An 18,321-nucleotide genomic window follows, 5' to 3' on the forward strand; every position below is an offset into this window, starting at 1 on the left:
ATCTTACCTTGTTTTTTTCCACCACTACGAATTCCAACATTTTAAGTACTTCTCTTTTGAACTACATTTGCAGTTTTACATGAAGAAGGTTACACATTTTAGAATAGTGCATTCTGTGTATAGTTAACATCATCCAGGTAAGAAAGATGAATTTTACTTAAATCCAGACTTGATTCTAAACTCTTAATGCTTTTATGAAGCTTAAATTCATAAACAGATTTCAAATTACATGAAATAAAAAATCTTTAAAAGGCAGCTATCAAAAATCCCGACCCAATTAAAAGTATTCTGCTTAACCAAAACAAACCACAACCAACCAGCAAAACCCAAACACACCATACAAAGAAAGACTAATTTCTTTTTTTACCTGCTCCCAATCTCCAGGATGTTGTGATGTATCATTTGAAGAAAAAAAGTAAACAGGCTGGAACTTGTCTCATTAAAAGTTAAGCTCTAGAAACGGGACAAAATAAAACACGATTTGTACTTTAGAAATGTACTGGAACTCAAAATGTAGTATTAAGAAACTGATTATATCATCTACTTCTATGTCTTTCCCTGTCGTGATCCTTGCACAGAAGTCTTGAGAAAATTTGGACTTAATATAGGTTCTCTGAAGTACATGAATTAAGACAACCTAAGGATGCTTGCTTCTTGTAACACAGCATCTGTTAGAGCAAATTTAAAATATGTTTAATTTAACAGTAGTTTTATTCACTGAGAATGAGAAATCATTTTAAACCAAAAATGTAAGAGCTGATCTTGATTTTTGCTGCATTTTAGCTCTGCTAAAGAAGAGTACATTCCTATCAACCTAGGCAGGTAATAATTAAAACAAGTTTTTTGGGTTTTGTTTTTGCTTGGGTTTTTTTTCCAAAGTCTTCTTTCCATTCTGTGCAGTTTGCCATTCAAGATGTGACATCTATTTCCTTAGCTACTTTGCTTAAAATACATTTTGCTCATTCTTACTTCTGTACATTTTGGAGATAGCAAGTGTTGAAACCCTTCTTTATTAGACAATTTCTCACTTGAGAACTGTTGCAACAAACAAGAGCAGTAGGAAAGGAAATTAAATTAGAGACAACAATTAAAAAACCTGGGGAAAGTCTAGAAGGACATTTTGTCAGATTTATTGCCCGCTGTACTCCTTCCACTGAACACTGGGAATTTTTTATAAACATGAAAAAGGAGATGACAAAAATCTTTCTCTGGAAGGTTCTGGCTAACTAGAAGAGAGGTGATGTCACCACATATGTACATTCAGTTAAAAATCCCAATCTTTCTCCAATTCTTCTGTAGTTTTCTTTTTCAGTTGAAAAGAAGCCTCCCAGTATTTACCTGTTCAACTATTATTGCATTTTGCAATGACTCAGTCTCGTGAAGGTGGGACACAAACTGCTTCATGTCTGGCTTAAAATCTTTGAAAGTAGAAACCTGTGTATTAAGTGTAAAGAAATAAATGACAAAAGAAACAGAATATTCAGTACCAGACTCTTTTATTCAGTGAAGGTCAAAGGGCCAGCATCATTGCATTACTCTAATCCAACAATTCTACCTTTGTTAAAATGAAGTTATCTCCCTCACATTTCTCTATTTCCACAACACATTTATCTTTAGTCTTGCTAATGTTGATTAAACAGTGCAAAAAGAAGCTTTGCTGCCACTGGAAAACACCCAGTACTATTAAAAAAGAGTTCAGAAAGTAACTGCCTAATTCAAATCGTGAGTAAAAAATGCTGTTAACAAAATATTCCTTAGACCAAAGTATATCTACATCAGCAAATAGAAGAAATCAGCAAGTCATACGTGTCTCCTATAGAACCTTCTGGCTTTTCCACTTCTGGTAATCATAATCACAGCATAGCGCCGTATGCAGTAGACAGTTCTTTTCTCAGGGTTTAAGATTCGTGAAATCACTTCCACAAGCTTATTGTGAGGAATGGTATCATAAGCCCTGGACACATCTGCCTGAAATAGAAGAAATATCTTCCATCATGTATTCATCGGAATCACTGCAAACATTGCGGCACTAAGAAAAAAGTTTTGCGGCAGTATGTAAACAAGGCTGAAGGATCAACTTCACAGGAATGAAACTACTGCAGTCCAAATCTGTAACAACACAAAAGCTCACTGCTTATCTGCAAAACCTCTCCTCGTTCATCAACGAGTCTTCCCTTACAAGGGATAACCAAACCCTTGGTTTTAGCATAAGTCTTGTTACTAACAGAAGAAGATACCAAATGCAAGCTTAAATCTAATTCCGAACCTTCAATCATTTAACTAAAGTTTGTTGCTGATATTTTTATATGTTTATTATTTTAAGTAACCTTCCTCTCCATAAGACCATGGAAGTGGCGTTTTAGGCTTCTGGAAAGGGGCAAATGCAAAAGGTTTTGGGTTTTTTTTCTAAACCTTACATTGCAATTTTAACTGTTTTTACTTGTCATAGTCAAAATCCAAAACCTGAAGAAACAACAGTCTTAGGAGAACAATGTCAATTGCATTATTCTTTGGCTTGAAAGATAACAACACAACCACTGAAAGTAATTTCAGGATAGGGTGACAATTGACATACAACAGCACAGTAGAGAAGTCTCACTATAATATATAAATAATGATAATTTACATAAATCCGTATAAATTGCCCCAATTAGAACAACATAATCACAGAATCATGGGATGCCAGGTTGGAAGGGACCTCAAGTATAATTTGGTCCAACCTTTCTAGGCAATACTGTAGTTTATATGAGGTGGCTCAGCACCCTGTCAAGCTGAAAATTAAAGCTGTCCAATGTGGGGGAATCTACCACTTCCCTTGGGAGACTATTCCAATGTTTGACTGGCTTCATGGTGAAAAATTTACCTCTTGTGTCCAACTGGACAACTCAAAGCTACTAATTGAGCTCAAACACAAGATATATGCTGGACAACCCTAAAAAGCAGAAGTGTTTAGAAGAAGCTCATTCAAGTAGTGGGATATGACAAGCACTCATTTTTTTCAAGTGGGAGAAGAAATTTGTTGGAGAGACGCTACAGTTCAAGTTTTCGTTTTTGACAGATTCTTGTGATACTGAGACAAAAGAGACCTATTTTTAAAAAGATGCTGAATTGATCCAAATATGCATAGCAAGTTTTTCCTAGTTTTCCTTTGGACAATGACCCTAAAAGCATACCTGATTTTTTATTTTTTGTCCCATTTTTATACCTAATAAATGTAAGTGCAAAAATCCAGTGCATGTGCAGAAATAAGATGATCTACATTACAGAAAGATGGACAGAAGACTATCCAAGTAAAGGAAGAGCTACCGCACGGACAGACCCCCTCAAAAATCCACCCAAACCCCTGCTCCCAAAAAAATCAATCCGAGTCTGTGTTAGGTATGCAGAAAAGTTTATTTTGAAAAAGCAGTAACTATGCACTCAGATCACAGCTCTTACAGCTGTAAAAGTACCTGCACTAGCCACCTTTGAAAAGTTAGTTTGAATATGTAAATAAAAAAACGTACCTTTACATAGTAGAAATGAGGAATTTCAGTGCCTGATTCAAGGACCTTTGTAACAAACTTCTTCCATGCCTTGTAGATATCATCCTTCCCAAACACTGAAGAACCAATAAAACTGGTGTTTATAGTTCGTTCATAATTTAACACACTGAATAGATTTTTTAGTCTAGTGTTGTAATGACGCATCTAAAAAGAGAACAAAGAGAATCACCTTAAAGTATGCTGAAACATACTCAATTGTGCAATACAAATTCCACATAAAATTAAATGTGAGATTAATTTTGTTTACTGTGTTGTTTTGTTCACCTGCAGCTTTCAGAAAGCTGGAACACATAGCTGCAGTGACCAGTTGGACTTTACAAAACAGACTCACAGATTTATTTTTGGTACATTTAAATCCTACGGACATTTTTGGTTTTTTTCTGTACTTGATTCTTGGAAATAAAGGTGTAATAATTGAGGAGATAAATAGATGGACTCCAGCAAATAAAACCAAAACCAACTGGAAGGTAACTTCTTAAATATCATTATTCTCACTGCCAGTGCTTATCACTGCAACAAAACTAGCAAAAAGAGTATGTGTCCTGAGACTTTAGGCTTGCTCCAGCTGCACCATCAGTTCAGCCTCTGGAGATACTTCACTCTCAGCAATGGCAATAGTAAAATATACCGGAGTGGCTGTGAACTTCTGCAGGCTGATTAGCTCTGTAAACACCTTAAGGAAAAAAAAATATTGACAGATCCGGCAATAGAAGAATGTTGAATGGGCAGAAAGGAAATAAACAAATTGCACACGTAGCATACTTGGGAAACAGTTCAGAACTTCAGAGAAACCCTCCGAAATGCATACACGGAACATAAAAGGTTTCTTACTCTCAACAGTAGTATTGTGATAAACTGAAACTACTAATTATGGAAGCATTCCAATTCATCTGAAAACATTTATTTTGGCACTGAAAAAATAAAGAACAGGTTTCAGTGAAGAGCTGGCAAAACTAAAGCACACCAAAAATGTTTAGTGTATTACTGCCACTGCCTTTAAAACAACTCGATCCAACTTCACTGTTTTACATTGGGTAAGTAATCGTGCATTCATCCAGGGATCTTGCAAAATGTTTCTGACCAGTTTATAAATAAAGATCTCTGAAAATTAAGATGCTTTCCTGAATTACTGCAGTGGTACCTTTTCTGTTATATGCCAAGTATCTTAATAAAAACAGTCAAAAGGCGAGAGATGTAGCTAAAAGGCAAATAGAAGCAGCAAGATCAAAGTAATAATCAGTGGAAAAGTTCCTCCTTTCCTTCTTAATGAGGCTATCCCAGGACGGTTGCTTTTTCAAAGAAACCCACAGCTTCTGTTACCATGACAGAAACAAACTGAGTAGCCATGCCAGCTTTTGAAAAAAAAACAAAACAACAAAAAAAAGACCACATCATTTCTTTAAGGTTGGAAGCCCTGAATTCATTAATAAGATGATCATTCTGCACTAGACACTTTTCTCTGTCTCAGCCTACTATCTGAGAAGAGAGTTAACACTACCACTACCTCCTCTTTCATGGATTTATGAAAATCATTAGCTATGCTTTGTGATTAGTTAAGACAAATGAGGTCTGTCCAACCACTGAAGACCTTAGTGTCCTCAGTTGTTTGTCAGCACTATCCAACAGGAGTCTACAGCTTGCACTTTACAGCAGATATAGATAATCCCTCTCAGCTCCAGTGCAGCCAGGTTAGCTCAAACCACTTGACCAGCTACCACAGCTGACCTGAACCTTCATCTTCTGCAGTATCTTCACGTCATCCTTTATGCCAGATGTGCTACAGGAGCAATAGCACCTTAGAAAGCACTGCAGTTATTTCCAGACTACCTGTGTGCATACTCTCAATTCACTGACAATTACTCTCTGTTATTGTCAAAGAAAGACTATGAAGAAGTGACACTTCAGAACAGCTTTTAGCTGATGCCCTATAAATCTGGTCTGGGATCACATACTGAACAGTAAATACTAAGAAGCCACTGACCTCTCACCCATTTGGAGAATATTTAGTCTTGTGCACTGAATGGGACTCAGCCTGAAGGAAAAACAACTACTGCAGTCATGCAAGATAGTGAAACTGGGTTCCCACTATGTCCTGTGGTTAACTGGCCTGTTAACTAGATTATTCTGTGAATCGCGTGTTCTGTCTCCGTTCCCACGCTGCAGTAATTCCCAGCTTCCTTCCTATCTCCCTAATATGCTTTATCCAGCTTCCTCACCCTTCTTTGATCTTCTTCTATAACACACCCAATTCACCCCTGTTCAGCCCCCTGGGTTGAGCTGGCACCACAGCCAGCCAGCTGACCCCAACATGCACAATCAGCATTCAGGTAAATCCCAACAGGCCGGGCTTATCCATCCCTCACCCTCTTGTGTCCCAAACTAATACAATGTGGTAGTTCAGAATATTGAATATCTTTTGAGATTTCCCTCCTGCTACTGCCATAGGTGGCCAATGCCTACCACAACCAGACACAGTTAGCAAGCCTCCAGGAATGGGATGGAAAGAGAGGAGAAAGAAAACATGATTATCTGGCCATGGCATTCTGTTAGAGTAATTTCCTTAAGACAGGCTTGCTAATAGAAGGACGTGATTCTGAATTTGGAGGCTAATGGCAACTATGCACTAGGAAGGGAGAAACTAAGTTGCAACAGGCAGACACATTCAGTAATTCTGATTTTAATGTTCCAGTTTATGATGCTAAAACTAGTTTCATAGAAACAAAAAACTTCGCTCACTTTATTAGCTACTTACGTGAAACCCACAAAAAACAATAAAGAAAATAAAAACCTTCTTTTCTCTGCTTTCCTTGCTGAATGCTCGTGCTTCAACAACACCGCTCACTTTTACTATGGGTCTTAACCCATTCATCTTAGGAATGAACCGGAGCTTTGATGCCATAGGAATGTATTTTTTCTGATGGATAGCTTGAATCTCTTCTGAAGATAAAGCACGTAGATGTACTTTGGCAAAATGGTTTCTAAAATACAAATACACATTTAGTGTAAGCAACAGGAAAGGTAGCAAGTTAAAACATTTATTCTCTATATGATAACTGAAGCCAAATATATGACTAGTAAGACAATTACAAATACTGACCTCTGCAGAAAGTGACATGAAAATCTGAATTCCAGAACCATTTCTCTTTATCTTACTGACAATGTAATACAATAGTAAGAGTATACATTTCTGCCCGATGCAAATTAAGATAATTTAAAAAATAATCTTAATTTACACAAATGAAAATTTAAGCACAGATTAGTCAAGTACATTTGAACATGAGGAAATATTTTTATGCAAGACAACCAGAAGCTGGATATTTCTCATGGCTTCAGAAGCTTGAAAGACATTAACAAAGTAGAATAAATGTTTTTAAAACTATGTTAAGAAAGATTCAGGGAAGGACTTACACACTGTAACAGGCTATCCTACTTCCAACATTTAAGAGACTTATTAAAAGTTAGGAGAGAAATGAGATATTAGGATACATATACAATATGAAGGCATCTCGGTATCCAGTAACAATTGTAAAGAACCTATCAGCTAAGCAGGCATCAGCTAAAGTGAACAGCAGAAAATAAAGAGAATGGAAGGCTGCCAAGTCACAGATTCTAAGCTCTCTAAATTCATTTTACCAGGAAACGTATTTTGCCCTCAGACATCTCCTTCAGGATTTACAGGTCATTTGTAGCTTATCCAAATCAATACTATCCCATGCAACGAGGCACGAAAAGAAGGTGGTGCAAAAGCCCTTTCTTTTCCTGAAGATTGTATTGTTAAAATGGTCTCCTTGCAATGTAAAAGACCTGGATAAGTCTACCTCCTGCATTGCTTCAGAAGGACAAAATATGCTATTCCAAAAAGCCCCAGAGCCTAGTGGTTAGGATGCTCTCCTGGGAAGTGAAGCAAGACAATTCAAATCTCTTTAGAAGGGGGAATGCAAATCTAAATTTGCATGCAGCTTTTCTCAACCCACATCAACCTAAAGGCTGGCTTAACAAAAAGAGGCCACACTGTCAGAAAAGGCAGTGGATGGTTTGTGGAAACCTGTTAAGTGTGCTCTAAGAGACACCTGAGAAGCCAAGCATATAGGTAAGAGAGGCAAACAAATACTTCTATATGCCAACACAACTCCTATATAGGCTAATAATCCAGCTGCTTGGGACTGTCAGCATCTGAGTGTTACACTACATGACACCTAGAAGGTAGGGAGCATCCAGGGCCAGCAAGCTGAGCTATTACTAAGCAAGTATTTTGAGGATTTATCTTCAAACTTTGAATTAAATTCCTGGTACAGATGTAGCCCAAACTAAAGCAGAAGGGACATAAGATCACTTTTTCCATAGCTAGAGATTGCTATTATTTGTTATGACTTAAATTCTTACCTGAACTTACAAAATTTCGTTTTTAAGTAGATCACTAAAGTAAAAAAAAGAACTCCAGATCAACAGAAACAACTGAAAGACAGAATTTCCATTGCTTTGCTACTCACATTTAAGACCGAGAAAAAAAAAAACCAAACCACAAACAAATCACTATATAAAAAATGATACTTAATCTGAAAGTGAAAACAAAGGACAGTTACTGGCAGATCTTCATCATTACTGCCTCTGCTTTGCCTGCAGTGACATTCATTGCTTATTTCATGGCATTTATAGCAGCACTAATGATTTTGAAGATGCAGTAACCTAGCAGCCACTGAACCACCCTACTATCATTTGTACGCTCACGGCACTGCGATGCACTGGAACCCGGAAGAAGTTGGATGGTTCTGCTGTCTTTTGACATCCAGCCACAATGCAAAGGGGGAAGATTCAGAATTTCTGCAGAATTTTTAATCCACAGCAGCTACTGTGTGCCAAGGGCCAGGGAGGGTGTGGTCCTTACAAAACAGATGCTGTCATCATGACATTGGGTACATCATTTTTAAAACATAACTTTGCATTCTGTGGGTCACCTAACTTGAATCAACTGCATCATTAAATACTGGAGGATTTTTTTAATAGAGATTAAGTACTATTTTGAATTTGGGGTATGAGGCTTAAAAAATGAATGGAAAGATGTCTGTGTGCAAGAAGTTCAGAACACTCTTAACCTCCACCCATACTGCAAGACAAATATAGGTTTAGGGAGGTCCCTTCCCTAAACCCTGGTCTGTACCTTTGTGTGCAATTCTGCACAGGAAAATCTTATTAATGCAGACAGCCCTTCAGGATGGGGATTTACTCTCTAATGATGATGCAGTGCAAGGCAAGTTCATGAGTAAGGTCTAGATCCACTCAGTCCAGTCTGTCTCATCCATCCTCTTCATCCCAAAGGAGGATGCAAAAGAACTGGAAAGGCACCAGGCTGTGAATGCCTTCCTGCAAGCCAGTTCAGAGCAATTGCCACAAGCAGCTCCAGAGGAAGAAGAGGAAGAACCAGGACAGCGACAGGAAAGCCATTAGGGCAACAACTGAGGCTACCAGATACTCTTCCTCCAGGAAGATTAAAGCAACTCAACAGCCTTTGATACCGATTCACCAACAGGGACTGAAAACAACATCTAAGTAAGACGGGATGGTGCCTGGAGAGGCTTGTGATGGCCAAGGAAGCACAGGAAGCTCTAAACAGCTGTATCTCCAAACTCCAGTTTCTCCTCCCACGTGAAGTGGGCAGCTTGCCAGCTGTATGAATACAGTAAGGTGGATTAGTAGGAGACCTCACATTGCATAGCACACTCATAAAAGCAAAAGGCTCAAAGTCCTAGCCTTGTGAGTGAGAGTGAAGTGCAGCTACTGGGGACAGACTCAAAGTCCATATAGCTATTTATTGTGCAGCCAACAGCAGACACCCTGTCCCTAGAGCACACCTCTGGCAAGCACACAGCAGTACTTCCTTGGGATGCTTCCCCAGCTTCCAGTAAGCTGCAGTTCAGGGACATCCTGAGCCAAAGGCGAGAAAGGGCTTTCCTGCACAGGGGGGAAATATGTGGGGAGGAAATCAGAAGAAACGTGGTCAGCCCAAATTAGGATCTTGAGTTCAGAGCACCCTGTCCTTATACACTGGGATTTTCTGGGAACCTGCGAATAGGGATAAAAAGGCTAAAACAAAAGGTATCTCTGTGTGTTTTTTTAATCACATACCCTACTAAAGCCAGCATTATATCTAATATGTAAAAGCTAGTATTCAATGCTAATTTATGCCTTTGAAGTACATAAAAGCTACATAAAACGCTAATTACAACACTAAGGCTGTTAGTTTGAAGACAAGACAAACAGAGTATGTGGAACTGAAAATAACATTCTACTACTACTGTTTAAATTGCATATTCTCTGCTACAACTGCAAACAAGATAGAAGCCTCATTAAGTGCAAAGACACATGCAGAGGAGCTGCACAGGAGATACCAATGTTGAAATCAGGGAGCGGCAGGGCAGGAGGAGAAAAAAAAAAAATCACACATATGACATTGTAGACCAACAGACCACTGTGAAAGCCAAAGGTTCACCATATAAAAAGGCCACTGAAACACAAGGCATCAAGTATACTCACTTTGCACAGTTCCAAAGCTCTTTCACACACCAACAATTTATAATGAAAACCAAGAGACGTGAAATACGGAGATGTGTGCACAACACTGTTCACTAAAATTGCCTTTAGATAATTCCTATTTTGTCACTTAATCGCTTAAAATTTGATCTTAAAAAATGTCCTAACTTACATACATACACTCATTTTTAAGACCAAAAAAGCAATATGAATTCTACAGCCACACTAAAAAACAAGCTGCAGCTTTTAAATCTCCCAATCTTAAAAAAAAACAAACAACCCAAACAATTATGAATACAGTATTACAGCATTTAAGCAGGTTTGTTCTGTTCCATTGGGGGTTTTTTAAAATTTAAGCAGTTGAAGCAAATTGAGCATTTTTTACATTAACCTTCCCAAAGGTTACTTTAGGATTCTGTCAGTATGCTTTATTCGTTGTTAAAAGGTATACAAAACTGACTTATTAAAATAAAATCCTCTTCACAATGGATTTTATTATTGCAAAAGTTTCTCTTCTGCCAAAGAATTCTAAATTTGAGTCAGTTTTCTCATACAAAATACTCCTGAACTTACAAGCTGTGCATGCTACAATCACAGGTTTCTTTTGAGAAATTAAGCAAATAAAAGGAGGATAAAGGGGCAATGCAGGAAGGCAGAATTATAACTTTACAAAACACGAAATTTCCACACATTCCATTTATGTTTGGTTAGTTTTCTAACGTTACCTAATTCCAATGTTCTGTAACTTGCCCCAGACAAACTTTCGGTAGTAGAAAAGCGTGTTTTTCTGGAACATGGTCTCGGTGACATAAAAAAATGATCTGAGCAACGTAACAACATAGGTATCCATCAGCCAGTACAGGAATTTAGCCAAAAGTTCTTCACGGAAACAGTGTTCAAAGGCAGGAACAAAGTGATCACCTTCAACAAACAATTCAAAGGTAGTTATAGTAAATATCAACTATTCGTTTTAGTAAAGACACAGAACATAGAAACAAAAAAATCCACACACAACACTTTTTTCAGCTTGAGGTTAGTGGAAAGAAAAAAAGATAATACAAACAATTGCGCAGATGCTGCTCCAAATTTTCACCGGCATTAAATAACTTAACTGACCCAAGCTTAAGGTACAAGCATACAAAATAATTTGCAGTGACAAACTGACATGCAGGATATGAATACATGCCATTAGTAGCCCAAAGACCTGATTTATTCCTCCAACATTGACTGTGCAAAATCTTTAATGCACAATGGCAAGATAACTGTGAAGGGAAAGGTAAACTGGAAATAGCCTACTATAAAACTTTTTAATTTTTTTTTTTAAAGAAAGAAAACAGTATACTGTAAAAATAAACTGGGCTGAGCTGGGGATGAGAATGATACTCAGATTTCTCAGTTACATGAAAAATAATTTCAGGGTTAAGCTTTACTTTAGGCATCCTATATAAAACTTAATGCTGCAGTCAAAAAAAACAAAACACAACAAACCAACACCCTAAGTCCATCAACACTTAAAATACTTAGATGGCACAAAAATTACAAACATGGAACATTCCTTACTACTGTCAAATTTAAGGCCACATAGATTTTTAACGATGTCTAAATGCAGCTGAGTAGAAAGTAAAACTGTACTACAATACTGATTTTTTGCCAACTTCCACTATTTTTTCCTCATTAAATTTAAGAGTAGAATTTAGCGAAATACAACAGGATAATTTCAAGAAATTATACAGAAATATTAACTTAGCTGCATAGCTCAAATCATTATTACGGCACAAAAGTGTTAAAAACAGCTTAATTTCAACACAACAGAGCCGAGGCTTAAAACAGAAACTTATAAATGGAAATAAATTTGCACTTCTCTGGAATTTTAGGTGCGCTAAAGAGGTATTTTCATGCATTTACAGCACCTAAGAAACGACTACCATAAAGAGATAAAACTGCTCATTTCCACAGAAGACAGGTAACATCAGTGAAAAAATCCAGTGATTGTTGGAAAATTCTCTAACTGAAGAGTTGCAATATGCAGTTCTAAAGCACGAAGTAAATCAGGATGTTGTTAAATCACTGTGCTGGAACTAGATTATTTGTTTTCTGCGTTCCTGACCACAGATGTAAATTATGACTACAGTTCAGGGAACTGACAAGAAACATTACTACTACTTTAGGAGAAGAAAAACCAACCCACTTACAGTGCAACAAAGCAATTAAATGTGTGTTTAAACTTGTTGAATGAAAATTAAAATCAAACCTATGTGTTGCTTTCACTGGAACAAGGCCAGAGCATAAAAGGGTATTACTTCTTTTCCAAGACAAGATGTTCCAGTTACTGTGGACCAAACACGTATTTTTCAATGAACATGTTTTAAATATTTAACTCCTCAGCATTCTGGAAACCATGGTTTTGAGACACCGTTTCTGAATAAAGAATCAATATATTTGCTGGAATTAACAGTTTATTATGGAAGTGTAACCTACTCTTATTTTAGACATCAGTTCTCAGACATCAGACTTTCTATTTCCCTCCTACAACACAAAGAACCTGTAGTAATTTCAGAGCCTTATCAAACCTTTTAAAAAGTAATATCCTTTTCAGTTCACACTACTGTAGGATCCTAGTACCTCCCCAGGCAAGAATAAATACTGCAAACACACTAATTAAAGAAGTGCAATCCACTTTGTACAGATGCAGAATGAAGCACAGGAAAACGCCAACATGCTTTACACCCTACAGTGATCAGCCAAAGACCCAGAGCTTCAGCCTAGGTTTAAGTCCTAGGATAGTGTCTGAAGACACACTTCAAAAAGGAAGCAAGATCTACGTGTCATCACCTGAAAAGAGGACTAAACGGAAAGGATTTGGACAGAATCTGGAGCAATCAGCTGATGCCCTCACGTCAGCTTTCAGCCAGCGACCACATGGCCTGACAACCTCTGCACCACCAACTACCCAGCCTGAAGTACTGCTCAGTAAGGGTGTCCCACTCCTAGACAAGGGCTCTAGAAAGGTGACAGATGGTGGGCAACCCCTGCATTGCATGGGCCCCACACTCAAGTGTGAGAGGGGTACATGCTGTATAGGATGAAGGTTTATCCCACAGCCAAGGAACACATGCCACTACAAAAGTCTTTTAATTTGCCTTCAGTTCTTTCTGAAGGCTTACAGCAACCAACAGGCAGACTGCATTTGTTCCTTAGCTGCTTAGGACATACTTCATTTTCAGAGTTACTGCAATTTGGAGGGTGGGAATGGAAAGGAAAGTTTTGTTGAAAGACTCCAGTTCTGAACTTGTGTTTATGAAAATGTCATCCTATGAAACACAAAAAAAAGTAAGAAGGAAAACAACAACTTAAGTTTTAGAAGGAAGACAGGCTGAACTGTTCTTCCACCATCAGTTACAAACACTACCAGATTTGCTCTCAGCTATGGTTATTAACAATAAACCAAACAACCCCAAACCCAGATTCAATACCCTCACCTTCCCACCATAAACATGAACACCACTCATCTGACACCCCCACCACTTAACTCTTTAAATAGAAGTACCTTTCACTAGACGAAGCCACACGCAGTCATTCACTCTCATCTTCCACATCAACTCCCGCAATGAAAGTTTACCAAACTTCCCCATGGAAATGAACCCTTTCACATTTTTTAAGAAGCGGCACTTGTTATGGTTTGAACCCCAGAGCTCAGCGGGGATGACCCGCTCCAGGCACTCCCTCACAAAGATGTACACCTGCCAGTGGCTGCTGTGCTGCTTGAGGAGCTCCCTGAGGGCTGAATCACACGCCTCTCCCGGGTTTTGCTCCTTACTCTGCGACTTCTCGAGCACACATCTTGCAAAAGGCATGCCTGAGTTGGCTGGCAGGTCAGTGTGACCAGATTCACATCTGCTGCTTGTCACACACTTAGTACGCTGTTTCCCAAACTGTTCTGCTTGCTTGTGAACCTCTGCTTCCCCAGGCAAGGCTGCCTGAGAAGGCAGCTCAGTTTTTCTCGCACTGGTTTCAGATATCCGGACAGGGCAATTTTTTTTCAAGATAACTAAGTAAGGGCACTTTCCATGGTTCTTTAACAGTTTCTGAAATGTGTGTCTCATTTGCCAGTAGCGTTTGGGCAACCTCTTCTTTCTCCATTTGTGATGTGGCAGGCTTTTGTTGTGCTTTTGCTCCAACGGATTTTGGCTTAAGAATATAGTTTCTATAAGCCGTCGTCCACCTGCCTGACAGCCCTGCAAGCGATTCAATACAAATGATTTAGGAAAACATTCTTTGAAACTCCCGCGAGAATAGAGAAGCAGCTTCCTGTTAACGTAAACTGCAGAGCGCAGGAGAGCATTTGGTAACTTCTTTGCCAAGTGAGCTAAGGGACCTTCCCGCGTTCTGCCTTTTGAAGAAATACCCTCCGTGGGTTTGATTTGTACAGAATCCAACTGAGATTTACATATACGCATCTCTACTCCTTTCCTATGGGACTCTGCTTGCATTTCAGTGCTGGACTTCGAAGGTTTCTTACTCTGAACTCGTTGCAGAAAAGAGCTCTCACCTGCCACAAACTTCTTCCCGTCATGAGTTTTATGAAGTAAAGGACCAGACATATCACAGTTACTCATTTGAGAAATGTGCTTTTTTTTAATGAGGCTTACAGAATGTGATGCTACATACCCAGTTCTGTATCTCTTGGAACTACTTTGGTTTACCTCAGGAGTTAGATTACAAGCCTTTTCCACTCTCTCCTTCTCTGCTACTTTCGCTCTCTTAGCCGGAATTTCAGGTTGTTCCCTATCAGGCTTCCTTTTCAAAGATGGTGCCATAGCTGACAAACATAAACTGGAGCTACTCTGTTTTTCGTGATGTTCAGTAACCACTCTGATCTGTTTGCTTGCTTTAGAAACAGCTTTTGCAGAACACTGGTCACTGGACACCAAGCTTTGTATCTTGTTATTTTTTTTATTTCTCTTTCTGGAGACATTAGCTTCAGGTCTTTGTCTGTGTTTCCACCAATGAGACTTTGAAAGATACCGTCTATGAAACATCAGCCTTCTTTGCATATAGGCAAGCAAACTACTACATCTATGCTTTGAAAACCTTTGCTTAACAAACCCTGGGGATGAGTCTACATTATATGAAATAAGTTCATAAACTGGTTGCCCACAAACTTGGTAACAATTACTAGGGGGAACCAGCATGAAGACTGCACAGTGTTCCAATAAATACATCATCACATCATCCCCTATCCTGCTCAGCAGAGTTTCCCAGAGGCCACTGATACGAATAGTTTCTGTTGCAGTATTGGGTAGGTAGCTGTATATATGTGAATACGGCATGATCTGGAAATCAGAACTGTTTTCGTCCAGTAAGGAGTATCCATATGTGAGGACATTCTTCTTCCTTTTTTCACACAGTCTCTGAACAACTCTCGTGACGACTTCGTTCTGACTAGATAACTGAAAAAACAGAAGAAAAAAGAATATTAGCTTTTATCACTGACTCTTCCATAAACTACAACACACGCTTTAAATAAGCAGCCATGCAAGATACACCACCCCAGACATCAGCTTTAGCTCAAACCCTTTCTTTCACAGCAATGATTCCCAAGTGCCATACCCAAAAAGAAAGATTTCCATGCGTTCCACAAGACGGTTACGCACAGCGATGCGGGCCTACGACTTTAAGGAAGTCTTTTTAACGTCTGCCGTTTTGATCCCGGTTTCCATGCCCAGGAAACACCCCACACTACTCCCCTCAGCTCTCTCAGCAACCAGGACTCCAAGGCCTTCGGGTCACTTGGCCCATAGACACGGTAGGTGTTGGTAGATACGTGCTCACGCAGGCTTTAACATCCAGGGAGCTAACGCTGACTTTCTTGAGGCCTCCATTTCCTTTTATGTAAAGGTAAGTTCAGCCGAACGACTCTGCTGACATTTCTAAAACCCACTCAACAAGCTTGCAACGTTTAGTTTCCTACCGTAGCACGGTTTTGCTCATGCACGCAGGAGCCGTGAGATAAAAGCCGCCTTCCCTCTCTGAACAGTTTCTCCTACTTACACACCGACCTCCGAGCAGTTCTCCCCCTCCTCTCTACCCTCTCCGAGGGGGAAGGCGGCATTTCTCACTTCCAGTTACTCCCCGGCCCCACTCGGGTTGCTCGCTCCCACCTCACAGAGCACGCCGGGGAGCCCCAGGCGCCCAGACCTTTCGCTTCACCTCCCACCCACCCGCTGGCAACCACGGCCTCGCTCACCCACCTCCCAGAAGAGGCGCGGGGCGGCGATTCCTTCCCCGCCGCTCCCCGCCAGCCCCAGCCGGGGAAGCTGAGGGGGCCGGCGGGAGGCCCGGCCGGTGGGGCCACCAGGGGCGAAGGGCCGCGGCCCCGCCGCACGCGTGGAGGCCGGGGAAGGGCCCGCCAACCCGCCGCCCTCTCCGCGGCCCCCCGAGGGCAGGCACCGGCCCCGGCGCTGCCGCCAGCCCCCGGGGCTGGGGCGGGGGGGGTCTCTCCCGTGCCCTCAGCGGGGCTCGCCCCTCGGGGAGGGCTGCGCTGCCGCGGCCAACCCCTGGCCCGGCGCAGGTGGGAGCGGCGGGGCCATCCCTCCCTGCCTCCTACCTGCTGGAAGGTGAGGGGCCGGGGGATGGGGCGGGCGCCGTGGGGGACGCACACCAGGCACTGCCCCACGAAGGCTCGGTAGGAGGGAGCGTCGTCGCCCCGCAGCACCTCAGCCTCCCCGGCGCCGCTCTCCTGCAGCCGCCGGATGAAGGTCTCCAGCGGGGCGGCCTCGGCGTAGCAGCCGCGCAGGGCGGGCAGCAGCGCGGCCAAGGGCTCCCCGCCCGCCATGTTGTGCGGCGCGGGAACACGCCGCCCGCCGGGGCAGCCCCTCGCCCGCAGCGCCGGGCAGCGCGGAGCGGCTGCTGCTGCTGCTGCTGCTGCTGCTGCTGCTGCTGCTGCTGGGGCGGGGGGAGCGGGAGGGGTGGGGGGGTAAAAAAAAAAGTGATTGGAAAATTAAAAAAAAAAAAAAAAAAGAAGCCGCCCTCGCTAAATCATCGCCCAGCTGCCGTGCCCCGGCGCCATCGGGCCCCGGTGCGGCGGGGCGGGGCGGGGCGGAGGCCGCTGTCCAGCTCCCGCTCCATCCCGGCGGGAGCAGGGTGAGGCGGTGGGGCCCGGGGCTGGGCTGGGGCGGCTGCCGGGGGGCAGGGCAGGAAGGAGCCCCGGCTGCCCGGGCCCTTCGGCGTTCCTGGTCAGACGGCTTCCGAGCATCTTCTGGGTGGGTAATTCCTACTGTGTGTTTTCGGGATGTTTGGGATGGCGTGTTGAGCTAGAGTCCAGAAAGGTGCTGAATTAAGTTGTGAAGGTGTTGATGAAGTTCTTAAGGGAGCCTTGATAGCTCGTTAAGTTAGATTTCCTCAGGAGGAATCCAGAAAGATTCCTGTCCAAGGAACCCCTTGTAGGGAATCTGTCTGAAGTAAGAGAAGCTGTGTAAGGTTATGGTGGGAATGAACAGAATAAACCCGAAAAATAACTCAGTGCGCCGGTCCTGGGAATCTCCTCAGAGTCATGAAGAAGCCGAATTGCTTATGGTCGCGTGTAACCTCCAACTCAAAGCTTCAAAGCTTTTCTTGGTGTCTGAAGACTTCACGGTAGCAAACTTTATGCCAGAATGTAAAAGGGATTGCAGTGGAGTGCTCAGGAACTGTAGGTCTCTTAAGCCTGATGTGTATTCCAGATAAATGAGTAGAAATAAAAGCAGATAAGATTAGCAGATGCTGGGAGAAATACAAGTTGCTTATTCAGTATTGCTCCCGTAAAAGGGAATCCTGCCATAGAAAACTCTTTCAGTTCTGTGAAGGGTTGGAAAGACATTAAAATGATGGTGATCTGGTTGATGTATTCTACTTGAATTTCCAAAACCATGAAACATACATGCTAGCACATATATATTACTGTGAAGAGATACTACATAGAAGTAAGGATAACCAGTCAGTTCTTTCAACTGAGGAAGATCCCCACCCGAGTTCCACATTACTCTATACTATGTCACTTTCCTAAATGACCCAGGAGTACTGCAAATAAGCAGTGAGTGGCAAGATGCACCTGTGGGATGAAGTTACTCAAAACAGCAAGGATACAGGCAGGTGAGAACATTGCAAAGAACTTTGGAAATCTGGGTGTTTGAGCAATTACAAGACAGATGAAATTTAATGCTGTTAAATCAATCATGGTACAGAGGTGAAACACATTGCTAGCTTCATA

The 18,321-nt window shown here is 41.4% G+C and overlaps 1 protein-coding gene across 1 annotated transcript in view; it reads right to left on the minus strand.

Moving 5' to 3' along the window:
• The window catches only part of TERT (telomerase reverse transcriptase), a 29,407-nt gene extending 12,499 nt beyond the window's left edge, over positions 1-16,908 (minus strand). Inside the window, exons 1-9 of the mRNA XM_051609649.1 lie at positions 16,681-16,908; positions 14,995-15,523; positions 13,621-14,943; positions 10,799-10,994; positions 6,334-6,523; positions 3,507-3,689; positions 1,807-1,968; positions 1,339-1,434; positions 368-453 (exon numbers count right to left, since the gene is read on the minus strand). Coding sequence (XP_051465609.1) covers positions 368-453; positions 1,339-1,434; positions 1,807-1,968; positions 3,507-3,689; positions 6,334-6,523; positions 10,799-10,994; positions 13,621-14,943; positions 14,995-15,523; positions 16,681-16,908 — 2,993 coding nt within the window. The remainder of the gene's footprint in view (positions 1-367; positions 454-1,338; positions 1,435-1,806; positions 1,969-3,506; positions 3,690-6,333; positions 6,524-10,798; positions 10,995-13,620; positions 14,944-14,994; positions 15,524-16,680) is intronic.
• Between the last annotated feature and the right edge of the window lie 1,413 nt (positions 16,909-18,321).

The sequence above is a fragment of the Apus apus genome, chromosome 2 (assembly GCF_020740795.1).
Source record: "Apus apus isolate bApuApu2 chromosome 2, bApuApu2.pri.cur, whole genome shotgun sequence".
Taxonomy (NCBI): domain Eukaryota; kingdom Metazoa; phylum Chordata; class Aves; order Apodiformes; family Apodidae; genus Apus; species Apus apus.